This window comes from Cucumis melo, chromosome 6, assembly GCF_025177605.1.
Source record: "Cucumis melo cultivar AY chromosome 6, USDA_Cmelo_AY_1.0, whole genome shotgun sequence".
NCBI classification, from domain to species: domain Eukaryota; kingdom Viridiplantae; phylum Streptophyta; class Magnoliopsida; order Cucurbitales; family Cucurbitaceae; genus Cucumis; species Cucumis melo.
The window spans coordinates 15,190,404-15,205,038 of NC_066862.1; the positions used below are offsets into that span (position 1 = coordinate 15,190,404).

The 14,635-nt window shown below is 32.4% G+C and overlaps 1 protein-coding gene across 1 annotated transcript; it reads right to left on the bottom strand.

Moving 5' to 3' along the window:
- Positions 1–12,818: 12,818 nt before the first annotated feature.
- On the bottom strand, positions 12,819–14,029 carry LOC107990284 (pentatricopeptide repeat-containing protein At4g14820-like). Its single transcript, XM_051085520.1, has one exon. It carries the CDS (start codon positions 13,610–13,612, stop codon positions 13,031–13,033), a length of 582 nt encoding a protein of 193 aa, XP_050941477.1. The 5' UTR covers positions 13,613–14,029; the 3' UTR covers positions 12,819–13,030.
- Positions 14,030–14,635: the final 606 nt, after the last annotated feature.

The window sequence follows — 14,635 nt, forward strand, 5'->3', positions numbered from 1 at the left end:
TTTTCTTTTTGTAGTAGCAACATTTGCTTCGACTTCTTTTCCTTCACCTTTGGTAAGATTCCGCAAACGATGGAGCTCATTTAGAAGGATTGTCAGGTTAAACTCTATCTTGTTCAGGGAAACATTTGTTTCAAATGGTATGAAGCTCTTCGGAATAGACTCTAAGATAAAGCTAACCTGATTAGCCTCATCGATGGCACCACCAATTACCTCAGCAATATTGAAGTGCATCATCATGTCCAGGACATGTTCTCTAACAGAGGTCCCCTCCTTCATTCGCTTAGTGTAAATGTATTTAATTTCCTCGTGTCTTAGAGACCATTCTGGTTGCCCAAACATTCCTTTTAATGAATCTATTATCTCTTTAGTCGTGGCTAAGGATTCATGTTTCTTTATTAAAACATCAAACATGCTAGCAAAGATGTAGACACGGGCTTTCTCATTGGCCTTTATCCATCGATCATATGCTTTCCGACTAATTCGGTTTGCATTTGAGGTAGGGGTTTGAGGACATTCCTCTGTTAAGACAAATCTAAAATCATCAACCACATAATTATCGCCGTTAAGTTTTTCGGAAGCTAACAATTGAACTATTGAGTTATTCATGCTGAAAAACAAACATACTTTGTTTATAAACTATAATCTAATAAACCAATCTTTTAAGTAAAACTTAATAAAGTACCCATCTTTTTTATGTTCTGCAATGATAATTCAAAGGTTCATAATAACCTCTACCAAAGGGTAACCGATTACTCGTCCTTTGAATCAAGACGATCTTGACCAAATGCTAACTCACAAATATCTTATATTTACTTAGCATTTAGTTACCGTTATTTTGGTCAAGAATATACTAACTATTTTAGTAATTCTTGTAAGTGTAACCCTCCATTTTCGATCTTCAAAGATGAGAATCATTATGCTCCCGAAAGTGGAAAGGCATATCGCTCCAGGGCAGACAAACAAGCACATTATAGGAATCTCATGGTGCGACCCAATGGAAGAGACCGTAGGATGTACTGTCATATATCCCTCACCCACTTACTATGAACTACTTCCCCCATTCACCTTGTTCATAGCTCAAACACTTTCCGAAGGGAGACCGCTCCTATGCACGACCCAAAGCCCTGCATGAACCTCACGGTGTGAACTCTTAGGGACGCTAAAGCAAAATGTACGATACTTTTCTCCAGCTGAAGTGTTCTAAAAGAAATTTTTTTGGTAAATATTTCAAGATTTAATTTAGGCTAACTTAAACAAATCCTAAATCTAGGTAAAACATTGAAGCATAACATTTATACTGGATTTTATTACCTTACATCTCTCACGCATGCTCATAAAATTAGGTTAACTAGACTCAAGAACTGATTACGATCTCCAGGTAGGAGGTGTTCCGAAAACCGTCAACTTAAAAACCTCCACTCCTTAGTCATCTTATCTGACTTGTTGACAAGATCGAATCAGGTGTACCTCTTGTAACCTATTTTTACAAGATTTCGACCTAAATCTAATTTTGGAAGATATGGTATTAACCTAAGTGAGCATGCATCTTATTTTTATTATAGATTTTAAAGTCTAATTTATTTTATAACAATTATAAAACTCTTAGACAAACCTATAACCATTCATCTAGAAGAACAACAAATTAATATGGTATTTCAATAATTGATTAATTTTGTTAAATCATATTTAATAAAATTAATTCAATTATTTTTTAAATTAATCATATTAATTTAAATTTTGACAACTAACCAATCATATTAATTAATTTCCATATTAATTTCTCCACATGCATGAACATGTTAATCTATGGTGGGATTTTAAAACTATATGTCATACAATATGCACATACAATTTTAGTAATAATTAAATCATACATCACATGCAAGATTTAAAACACCCTAAAATGGATTGATTTTGCCTCTCTAAATTAAGTTAAAACTAGATTATTACAATAACAATTTGATGGAGTACAATAACCGCTTGATTTTCTTTACACGATCGTTGAGTAGGAAGATGGTATTCACGGACATAAGTGATGTGCATACCATATGCGATCACCGAGCATACCACACGCGATCGTTGAGCATGTAAACGATCGTTGAACAATAGAGTTTTAGGTGAGCGATCGTTTACAAAGGTAAATGATCGTTTATAGGTGCTAGCGATATGCGTACCATACGCGATCGCTTAGTATGTAAACGATTGTTTAAGTGCTAGCGTTACGCGTACCTTACGCGATTGCTTAGCGAATGAGTGATCATTTATAAGGTAAACGATCGTTTAAGTGCTAGTGATACGCGTACCTTACACGATCTCTTAGCGGGTATATGATCGTTTCTTATGCAAACAATACGCGTACCATACGCGATCATTTAGCAAATAAACGATGGGGACTTGTTTAAACGATAGATACACGTACCATACGCGATCGTTTATCTGGTAAGAGCGACATTCACTGGCCCAAGCGATACGCGTACCATACGCGATCGTTGAGAGGGTGAACGATAGGCCTGAAACAACTCTTTCTCGGGTCTGAGCTTCAAAACAGGACTTCTTCTTCCCGAATGAAGTATTTACAGCTTAAATTCATGTAACGACCCGAACTTTTAAACTAAGTTAAGGTCATTACTAAAAAGATAAACATCAAAAGACACTTTTTTTGAAAAGAGGATAACTAAAATATTTATAAAATTAATATCAAAACATTTACGAAAAACATAAGATTTTCAAAATTAACAAAAATAATTTGAAAACGTGACCCGCGGGTTCTAACAATAAGAACTAAAAACAAATAAATAGGATAAAATCTTTAAGTAAAATGGTTAAAATTTAAAAATACTGAAAGACATATAAATGAGTGCGGAAGTTGAACTGTGTTCCCATATGGCATGCCACAGATCTCTTGTTATCGCTCACCAGCTTCTTAAGTTTTTTACCTTAACCTGAAATATTAAACATAGGAAAGAGTGAGTATATAAATATACTCAGTAAGGGACCCATTACTAGTCCCACTAGGTGATCTGTTAACTTTCCGTTAGAAACATAATCATAACGTTGTGTGTCCAATGGAGTACACCTGAGTGAGTGAGACGTTACGAACACCCCTAAATCGTGCAAGTGATCTCGTAGGAACACCCCTAGTCGTGCGAATGATTGCAGGTACACACTCCTAATCGTACGAGTGATCCCGTTGGAACACCCTTAGTCGTGCGAGTGACCCCGTATACACAATATAATTGTCCCCTAACCGTGCATGTGATCCGTAGGTACACCCCTAAATCATGCAAGTGATCCTGTAAGAATATCCCTAGTCGTGCAAGTGACCTCATAGATAGGATCACAATACAGGTGGGATAAAAAGCTCAACAGACAAAGTTAACAGACACACCACAATCCAAAGCATGTAACATCATAACATGACATGAATATTAATCATAACGTTCTTATTCATTTGATTTATCTTGTATCATAAACATCATAAACATCATGAACATACCAGTCATCATCGTCATTCATAAAATCAGTCATCATCATCTACACAATATCAATCAATATCTATAGCATCGTATTATGCATCTTAGCTACCATCAATGCATAATCGTAAATACATATAGTCTCTTAAATTCAGTTCGAAGGTCTAGTAGGAGAATCTCTTACCTGGTGATTAGCTAAAAAATATTTCTTTGGTGACAGCAATTTCCCAATTAAAGCATATTCAAACTTAACCAAATGGAGGTTGAAAAATTGTCTAAACCTTGATGAGAAAATTCATCAATTCTTCGAGCTTCGCCAAAGGAACCAATCATAACTAAATTTGGTGAAGCGGCAGAAGGTTATCTTAGTGAAGAAGATAAACAACCTTTCTCTTTTTTCTTTTCATTTCAACTTAAGCATTACAATGGTATTTATAAACCCAAATAATAACAATAATATTTATTATTATTATTTCGTTTTAGGATATATATATATAATACCAAAATATATATATATAGTTTCCATTATCTTTTCCCAAAATAATTAATTATCTTCCACAATAATTAATTATTATTTATCTTTCTCCAAAATAATTAATTATCTTCCACAATAATTAATTATTATTTATTTTTCTCCAAAATAATTAATTATATTCCACAATAATTAATTACTATTTATTTTTCTTTCAAATAATTAATTATCTTCCACCATAATTAATTATTATTTATCTTCCTCTAAAATAATCAATTATCTTCCACACTAATTAATTATTATTTATCTTTCTTCCAAATAATTAATTATCTTCCACCATAATTAATTATTATTATCTTTCTCCAAAATAATTAATTATCTTCCACAATAATTAATTATTATTTATTTTCCTCCAAAATAATTAATTATAATTAATTATTATTTATCTTCCTCCAAAATAATTAATTATAATTAATTATTATTTATCTTCCTCCAAAATAATTAATTATAATTAATTATTATTTATCTTCCTCCAAAATAATTAATTATTATTTATCTTTCTTCTAAATAATTAATTATCTTCCACAATAATTAATTATTATTTATCTTTCTCAAAAATAAATATTCTTTTATAAATAATTATATTTACCCAAAATATAATTATTTTTCTTTTTCTCCCTTAAAAATATATTTTCTCTAAAATCAAATTATCTTTTTCTTAAATAATTATATTTCAACAAATATAATTATCTTTTTCTTCAACCTAATAATTATATATATATCCATAAATACATATAATTATCAAATCTCCAACAAACACTCTACAATTTAATTAAATAACATTCATAATTAAATGAATCAACAACACTAAAAATCCACAACTTTACTTAATTCTCCTAACCTACCATTTAATCAAAATCTCTACAAACAACACATGCCAAAATCTCTAAATTAATTAAATATTCATCCAACAAATATTTAATAAATTTCAATTCCCACATAATCAAATAATTCTCATTAAATGAATTCAAAATAACCCCCGATAAATTAAATCTAATTAAACAAAACTATGATAATTAACTTCAAAATTATCTTATTTTTCAGGGCATTACAATTCAACTCTAATGACTCAAATAAATCGCAGACTCTTTGCAAAAATAAATTAAGTTACCAACTTGGGTAATTACAATGATTAATGCAAATTAACAACTTAATTTAGAGTCAAATCCAAAACTAATCCATTTTAGTTCAACCATAGCAATTTATCATATAAATTGTAAGAACCCACCATATGCATATGAGTAAAACTTAGCATGCTCTGATACCACATGAAGAGAAAACATAAAAAATCATGCAACAACGAAAGAGATAGGATCATGCTTTACTCTATATGCATCTAAACGATTTAGAAATTAACATGCAATTGCTATACGATGGACCTAAACGAAAAGTGTAAAAGGTAAACGATGAACTTAACTTTTATAGTTCAGAACTTCTTCTTCGATCTAAAGCTTCTTCATTGCCTGAAAATCACGAGCAAGGACAACCACTATGTTGACTTACTAATTTCAGGACCAAGAACTAAGTTGTGGGACTCGTTTTTGTGAAGTAAATCTTTTGGAGAGATGGAAGGAGGTGTATTGTTTAGGTGATTTTATGAGAAAAACATCATCCTTTACTCATTTTGTAATGAGAAGTTTATATATGAAAATTATATGCAAATTGCATGCAATTTATTTCATATAATCTGAATACCTAATTAATCCATTAACTCTTTAATGGAATTAGTGGCTTTTAATTCATGATAAGCTACCACATTACCCACTAACTTTTAGTTCATTAAGAAATTAGTCAAATGAGAAATTTGGTCATTTGACCAATTAAGTCAAAGTTTGACTTTGACTTTTTGATATTTTATTCGTTTTGACTAATTCTAACCTCCCGAGTATGAATCCGCATTCATTTTTCTAAAATGAAAATCATATTTGAATATAAATTCCAGTCAAAGTTTTAATTTTTGAAAGTCAAAAGTCAACATGTTGACTTTTACAACTTTGACCGTTTTAAAACTTTCCAAGCTTCTAAATATGAATCTATATTCATATTTATTTAAATCATATTTAAACACTTAAAGTTTATATCTACCGACTTATATCTTATATATTTGTCGGTTTCTCTTTCTTTTCTTAGTTTGAATAATTCGAATTACTTCAACATTCTTTTTCTTAGTTGAATCCATATGAGCTAGTAGGGGAACCTAATGGACCTATAGTCGGGGGCTCCAACGATTCGAGATTAACTAGCTAAACTCTTTTAGACCAAGCTTAATCAACATTCGTTAACTAATGAGTAATTCCACTAAAAACTCATAGTTGCATTCCCCTCATTATAGATATATTTCTGTCCACCCGATATAACCATGATCAGTAAGTCGATCCTTCACAGCTTGTTCATAATTTTGGTTGGGTCAAAATACCGTTTTACCTCCGAGATTACATCTTTCTACTTAAGACCCACTGATCCACTATTGAACAATTGGTTTAAGGTCCAACCTATAAACCTGAATCCTTCTCGTACCAATGAGAAGGCGGGGCCCCTAGTTCAAGACTTGGATTCAGTCCTTAACGGAACAACCTATCTACTATCCCAGAAGTGGGTAGGAGTGAATTTCGTCTTGCACCCTATATCCCTAGCCATCCACTTGGTCTTATCCCTAAAATGTGAGGCTTATTGGACCAACGATGATGAGCTGCTCTCGCCTATGCAGATCTAAGGATACTACCGAATGAATAGAAGTTCATAGTTAGCTCAGGATTAAGATCAAGTTACCTAGGTCATCATAATTGAAATAGTCAGTTTATAGTTTACGGTGTTATAACTAAAAGTGACTATTTTGTGGTTCCAGTCTTATGCAAACCATTTACATAGGATGCACCTACTCCCATGTCTCTACATGAACGATTCAGGATTATATCGTTTGTACTAACTACAGAGCGGGTCGCATCCTTAGTATTTTTCCAGAATAAGGTGCCCAACCTAATTCATACACTATAGACTATTTGGGCTATTAACTCGAACTTAATCCATGTTTATGTCTCTACATAAAGTTCAAGTGTATTGACAAACTCAGTAAAATAGTCTCGGAAGTTTAATTTATCTATTTAAGATCATAGCATTCAACAATAAATTTTATTGAATCAAATAACAAAGTACGAGTTTTAAGACACAAATTCCAACAGAAACAACTCACGAGTTTGATAAATGTAATAATAAAAAAACTCCTAAAATTCAAAACGGTAAAGCAAAAGCGAAAGAAAAAAGTTTTCCTATCGCCAATCGTGGTCACTTATTTTCATTCACCAGCTTTCCTCTACCTCTACATTTATCTCTGCTTGAAAAATTAAACATAGAAAGAGCGAGTATAAACATATACTCAGTAAGGGACCTACTACTAGTCCCGCTAGGTGTCTGCTAACTTCCTATTAGGATCATGTCAAGAAGTACCCTTAAATTGGTGCATTCCCAAACACACGCAATCTAATGATCCAAAGGAAAAAATCTGGTCTTTGGTGAACCCAAAGAGCACCTAGGATAAAACTGGTATTCGGTGAACGCAAAGTAACACATTGGACAAACTGGTATTTAGTGAACCCAAAGGAACACTTAAGTCAATCAAGCTGTAATTAACCCCGTCGAACCACTCATATACATAACATATATGACAAACTGGTGATCCCGCAGACCATACAGTTATAAAAAAGTGATGATTCTGAGGGACACCCATAGGGGTACAACCCTAATAGATAAAGTTAACAGAACGCGTAATCTGTAGCATGTAACACATCATAACATTATAACATTGCATGAATATTAACCATAGCATTCTTAATCATTCGATTAATATTTCATGCATCATCATTAGCGTAAATTAGTCATCATCATCATAAATAAGTCATCATCAACATAATATTAGTCATCAACATACATCATCAATACATTATGCATTTTAGCTACATCAATGCATAATGGAGAAATTACGTGCAAGCTCTTAACTTTAGTACGAAGGTCTAGTAGGAGAATCTCTTACCTCGAGATTGGCTTAATAAAATTTATGTCTAACAACAACAGTCAGAGCGTTCCAAACAATCAAATCCTAAACAGCAAGGTAACCCAATAACTAAAAATAACTTACACATCTCAATTGAGCACATCCATGCAATAAGACTCTAAACGAAACAACACTAAACCCTAAAACCGAAACTAAATCTCAAAATCTACTAGAAGGCTAATTCTAATCAAGCAAAAACCACTCTAATGCATGAGAAACAAGATAATGATCATGGTCTTCTCTTCCTCACACTCAATGTCCAAGAAACAAGCACCGAAGAAATATGGTATCTTGATAGTTGTTATAGTAACCACATGACAGAAAGAAAGGATATTTTTATATCTTTGGATAAATCTCATTAAAATATAGTGAAGACGGGTGATAACAAGAAGCTTGAAGTCAAAGAAAAATGAGATATTCTTGTCAAGACAAAACATGGAGCAAAAAAAATTACTCATGTGCATTATGTTTCAGGTCTCAAACATAATCTTTTAAAGTGTTGGGCAACTTCTCCTAAGAGGACATGATGCTATCTTTAAAAATAACATATGTGAGATTAGAACTAAGAATGGAGATCTTATAATGAAGGTTCACATGACTCACAACAAAATGTTTCGAATTGAAATATGCATTGAGAAGCTTGTTTGTTTTGAGACTTTAGTAAATGACTCTTCATGGTTGTGGCATTGTTGATTTAGGCACCTGAGTTTTGACACTTTGTCTCACATGCTTTAACAACATATGGTCAGAAGAATGTCAAATATTAAAAAAGGAAGATCAACTTTGTGAAGCATGTGTTTTAGAAAAGCATCATCGAAATTCATTTTCGACTAGAGGTTCTTGGAGAGCATCAAAACCACTCGAACTTGTCCATATGGGCTTATGTGGACCCATCAGAACAACTACACATGGAGGTAACCATTATTTTCTCATCTTTATTGATGACTACAACGAAAAACGTGGATATCTATCTGTTAAAAGAAAAGAGCTCTACTTTCAAATGTTTCAAGACATTCAAAGCAATGGTGGAAAATGAAAGTAACTTGAAATTGAAATCATCATGTTTGGATCGTGGAGAAAAATATATTGTTTTTGCAGATTTCTTAAAGGAAAATGGAATCAAGCACCAGAAGACTGTTTGAAGAACTCATCAACAAAACGAAGTTGCATATTAGAGAAAATAACAAAATAATAATGGAACTCACAAAAAGCATGTTGAAGGCTAGGAAGCTTCCAGATCAATTTTGAGGAGATGCAATAACTCGTGTTGTTTATCTCCTAAATCGAGCTTCAACTAAAAGTGTGCAAGGTATTACTCCTCAAGAAGTATGAAGTGGATTTAAGTCAACTGTTAGTCACCTAAGATTGTTTGGGTGCATTGCTTACTCTCATATTTCACATGAGAAAAGAGGCCAGTTAGATGATAAATCATAAAAAATTTGCTTTTGTTGGGTAGAATAAGAACTCTAAGGCTTACATATTGTACAATCCTATAAGCAAAAAAGTTATTTCAGTCGAGATATCAAGTTCAATGAGGCTAAATTCTTGCAATGGGATGTGATAACTTTGTAGAAATACAAGTTATTGTAGTCTATTTTATAGAATAACGAGGCCAAAATGTAGAAGAAGCGTATCAATGCCATAATTATGTTGAAAAAGCATAAGTATTTAGAAATATAGTTTACATAAGCATCTATGTCCGTTTTATCCCGTTTCAGTGTCTTAAAGTAAGAATAAAAGCAAAAGAAGAGATTAGTGAATCACAGAGGGTATCGCGCAAGTGCAACGCAAGAAAAGCCCATCTAGCGAAATAAAAGTTTCCTACCGAAAGTTGCCTATATAAAGGACCATCACTACGCGAGAATGATTCAGTAGAAGACAAGAATGGTAGTTGAGGATGATATGACTTGACAATGGCGGCTTTCAACGTTGACATGATCAAAAGAATAAAAGTTTTCTATCGAAAGTTGACTATATAAAGAACCCCATCACCATTAAGAAAAATGGGCCTTTATAGGCCAAGAGATGTTGATTGTGTGAAAAGTCATATCACAAGTAGAAAAAAGGCCTACCATGACAGTTAAATGTTGTCATAAAAAAATTTCTTGACAGTTATTTGCAGTCATTGATGCGACGGTCTTGGAAAGTATTTTATGACAGTTCTACAAAACTATCACGAAATATATTTTTCATGACAAAAAATAAATGTCACGAATTCTTTATTTTATGAAAGATTATAAATGTCATTATTTATATTTTATGAAAAACAATACATGTCATTGTTTATATTTTATGATAGAGAATAAGTGTTATTGTTTATATTTTATGACAGAGAATAAGTGTCATTATTAATCTTGTTTGACAGATATTAAATGTCATTATTTATCATTTATGACTTTTATTAACTGTCATCATTTAACCTACCATTCTTGCCCTATTTTTAATTGAATCCCTATTTTTCTTGTCGCCATGCCATTACACACACCAATACAATCACAAAGTACTATATAACACACCCATATGGAAAGAAACGGTGAACGCTTTAATATTTAAATTTTAACATTTCTTTAATATATGTACAATTGTTCGTAAAATGTTTGTACAATGAACAAGTTATTTAAATAAGTACATTTGAACCAAAATTTGGCTACCAAACCTACAAAAAGACCTATAAATCAATCAATTGCCGCAAATATGGCTTCACTGTTCCAATGGATTCATGCAAAACCTAGTAAGAAAAGAAAATGATGATTGTAGCTCAGAATAAGACTTGTTATAAAGACAGGAAATAGCGCAAACTACCACAATGGACAAACCAATAGTTAAACATTTCTGATTCAAAAATACCAATAACAACCAGAGGTTAGTATAAAGATAAATGAAATGGCAAAAATATCCACAAATCAACAGTCATTAGTCGTCCTAATTAATCATAAACTAATAACAACAAGGATGATAAGAATGAGTATGTAGTTCCTATATTTGCAACAAAAATAACCAGAAAAATAACAACTTTAAGTAGTAGGACTGTAATATAAGCTTCTATCAAATATATCGTGATATATATTGAAAATATTGAATGACCTTAATAACTTAAACCTTTACATTTGATGATGATTCAACATGTAGCAAGAAATTGAAAGTGCAACCACTATTATCGGAAGCTAGTAAGAAAGATATGTATACGTTCCAAGCTTACTAAGAAATAGGAGCATACTGAAGCCAAATCCAAGAAATGCAAGTTAATATTCTAAAATACAGAAAAAAAAAGGCATACCTTTCTTTCAGGATCAACTTTATTAATATTCTACAATACACAAATGAATCATCTACCAGTCAAGCCACAACACAAAGGAAACTCTCTCCAAATTGTCCAAATTGATGTCATAACAAAAAAATAATACATCTTCGAAGAACACTCAGTGAGCATGGTTTTATACTGAACCTCACAAATCTAAATAAACTACAGTTCCCTTATATATACTCTATACAGTTCGACTGACAAACTATATGTGAAAATCATAGTATGGATATTCTGGGAGGAAATGAGCATAAATTTCAAGAGTAGAAAACTAACAACTAAACCTTTATCAAATGGGACCAAAAGTTTATCTGCCAATAATTATTTAATGAACTTAACATGATCTAGTATTTGGAATGTTAGAAAAAAGTGGCAAAGGAATGATCTCTTAATAGGACAAAAACAACAAAACAAATGCTAGATTTGCAAAGAAAAGATTCTGGAGTTTTATACATCCAAAAATCACAAGGCAGCATACAAATTCTAGAACCAGAGAAGAGGGTGTACACATTGCTAATTATATCATAAACAATAATCAAGTATCTCGAAACCAAAATTCAAAATAGGTTTTTTAATCAAAAAAGTTGAAAATGTAACTCTTAAATCCAGTTACAAATATTTTAGTTCAACTATATCGAAAATGGGTTTTCTAATCACTTAACCTCTTGGCCAAAACTATGTCTTAGCCAATAAGCTATACTCAAAGGTGCTCTACAATTTCTTGTGGGCATAGGAATACCATGCATGACTGTGTATGGTGATATTCTAAAGAATGACTTAAAGAATATCATTTCCCACCATCACATGACGAATAAAAGTTTAAAACAATGAACAAATATTCAGTTTAAATTTCACCTAGAAAATTTATGTAGAAGCTAATAGGTACAAATATTCATTAAATAAAAATAAAAGAAACTTTGGAAAGAAAAAAATAAAGAAAATCTGAAGCAGCAGTAGAATAAATTACCTGAGAAAGTTAGCTCAAGTGATAATTACGCTTTTGGAATGTCGTTCAACATGAAAAGATGAATATGCTACTCTAAGTTTGTGAGACATGTGATAGTTTGAAGTCATCTATAATAGGCATGTGTAGAAAGATACTAAATCTACAATGCAAGAAAATACCCAAAAAGTAACTTTGAAATATTTGCCCAAATCATAAAATCAACTTGAAAAAAAAATACAATTAAGATACCTAAATTTGAATGTGAAAAAATAAAGAACGACTTCATAGTATCAATGAGCAAACTGTGAATAACTTCAATGACTAGCGAAGAAAACTACCATTGTAACAGCCTGTATTTTCAAACACAATTATTAAAAGAACAATGCAGACATTACCATTATAAACTTTTACAACTTACACAAATCAACGAATGTAAGTTACTACAAATAATTTCTATGATAAACTATCAAGCCCTAAGATAACCATCCCAACACAAAAGAAATTTAATCTACGAAAGGAAAAGATCATCTAAAGAAAAGGATTTGATAGCCTCAATCGCTTCACCAGAGCGGTTCAGCTGCTTCATCACTATAGCCATGTCTTTCAATGCACTGTCCACTCGATCACCGACATTTATCACTGCCCAGTCCTACTCGAATCTTTTTCTATGAATTGCAGAAGCAAAAATAGCCAAATACACTAAGTTCTGGAAACCAAAGAAAAATAGTTATTAAAAACTTTTTTTCGATTTTTGAATTTGGCTAAGTGTAACTCTTTCACTTACAAAAATGGAGGAAATGGCTAGCTTCTCACTATGTCTAAACCGAATACTTTCCTTCTCTTTTTCATCAACATCAAGCAAAACCTCATTTGTATCTGGTGTATAACCTTCTAACTTCAATTTCATAGCCATTTCAACCAACATATCCTCAATTGCATCCATGTTAAGGTGTGTTTTATCACTAGCTAGAAATTGATGAATAACTCCATTTGCTTCAATCATGCTACAACCAGGAATTTTCAAAACCCTTAATTTTTTCATCATGTCTCTAATCTCAATAACATCATCCCATTTTCCTTTTGAAGCATATATGTTAGATAACAACACATGGAAACCATCATGGTCAGGCTGAAGCTCAATCAGCTTCCTCCCAACCCTTCTTCCCATTTCACTATCACCGTGTTTCTTACAAGCCTTAAGTAAGGCACCCCAAGTAGCAACATTTGGTGCCATAGGCATACGGTTGAGAAGCTTTTGGTAACAATAAAGCCAAAGAGACGCAATAATTGAGATTAACTGGAAATGCAACATTTGGAGGTAGAATAAAAGAATTCTCCACTATTGATCTCTTTTTTTCAATATCTGATGAGGCAATGCAATGGAATTGGAAAGGACCCTTTTTCAAATGCCTCTTCATCCTCTCTAGTTATTTTAGTATTTAACCCTTCAGGAGAAATAATTGAAAAAACCACAACACACTAAGAATGGAAAAAACATTGAAAGAAGAATTGGCGGAGAAGATAAAATGGAAGAGATGCCCAAATTGCATGCACCCATAGTGGGAGAAGAAACAAAAAAAAAAAAAAAAAAAACAAAGATAAAGAACTCACCGGTACTGAACTCCAGTGACGAACTGCTGCCAGAAGATAGGGCGGATCGTCGGCAGAAGTCAAATAGGGGCGAAATTCAAACCTAGGCGGAACTTAAACCTAGGCGGAACTCGAACCGTGGCTGGATGCAGAGGGGGTTACGAATCCTTACGGCAGCGGGCGTGAGTAATTTGGAGATTTTGAGAAATTAAGGATTTTGAGTTGGTAGTTTGAAGAGGACGTGAATGGGAGAAATTTTTTGGAGATTTTCTATTTTAATAAATTTGGATATTTTTTTTAATAAATTATTTTAATAAACTCTAAACTCTTTTATAACAACAAATAACTGTCACGAAAAATAATTTTCGAAAACATCTTTTCCCGCCAAAAAAACGTATTTGGACATATCATGACAATTATTTCCTCTCTCCTCTCAATTTTTCTTATAATGAAGTGTCAATGAAGGTCATTTTTCTTGTAGTGTATGCTTATGTTTGGCTAAAGAGGTCTGAATGGACCCAAGGCCCGAAGGCGGAAAGGAGTAGGCTTTCCACCGTTCTGTAAAAGTCATCTTCTTCTTCTTCTTCGACCAGGCTATGAGTGAGAGCTTAGAGTTTGAAGGAAAGGAAGTCCATTTCACAATTCCCCTAACTTGTAAACATTTGCACTCTTTTTTCTTCCGATTTTCGTATTCTTTGTAATATATATTGTTCATATTATACAATGGCTGAAGGCCTATATTCTT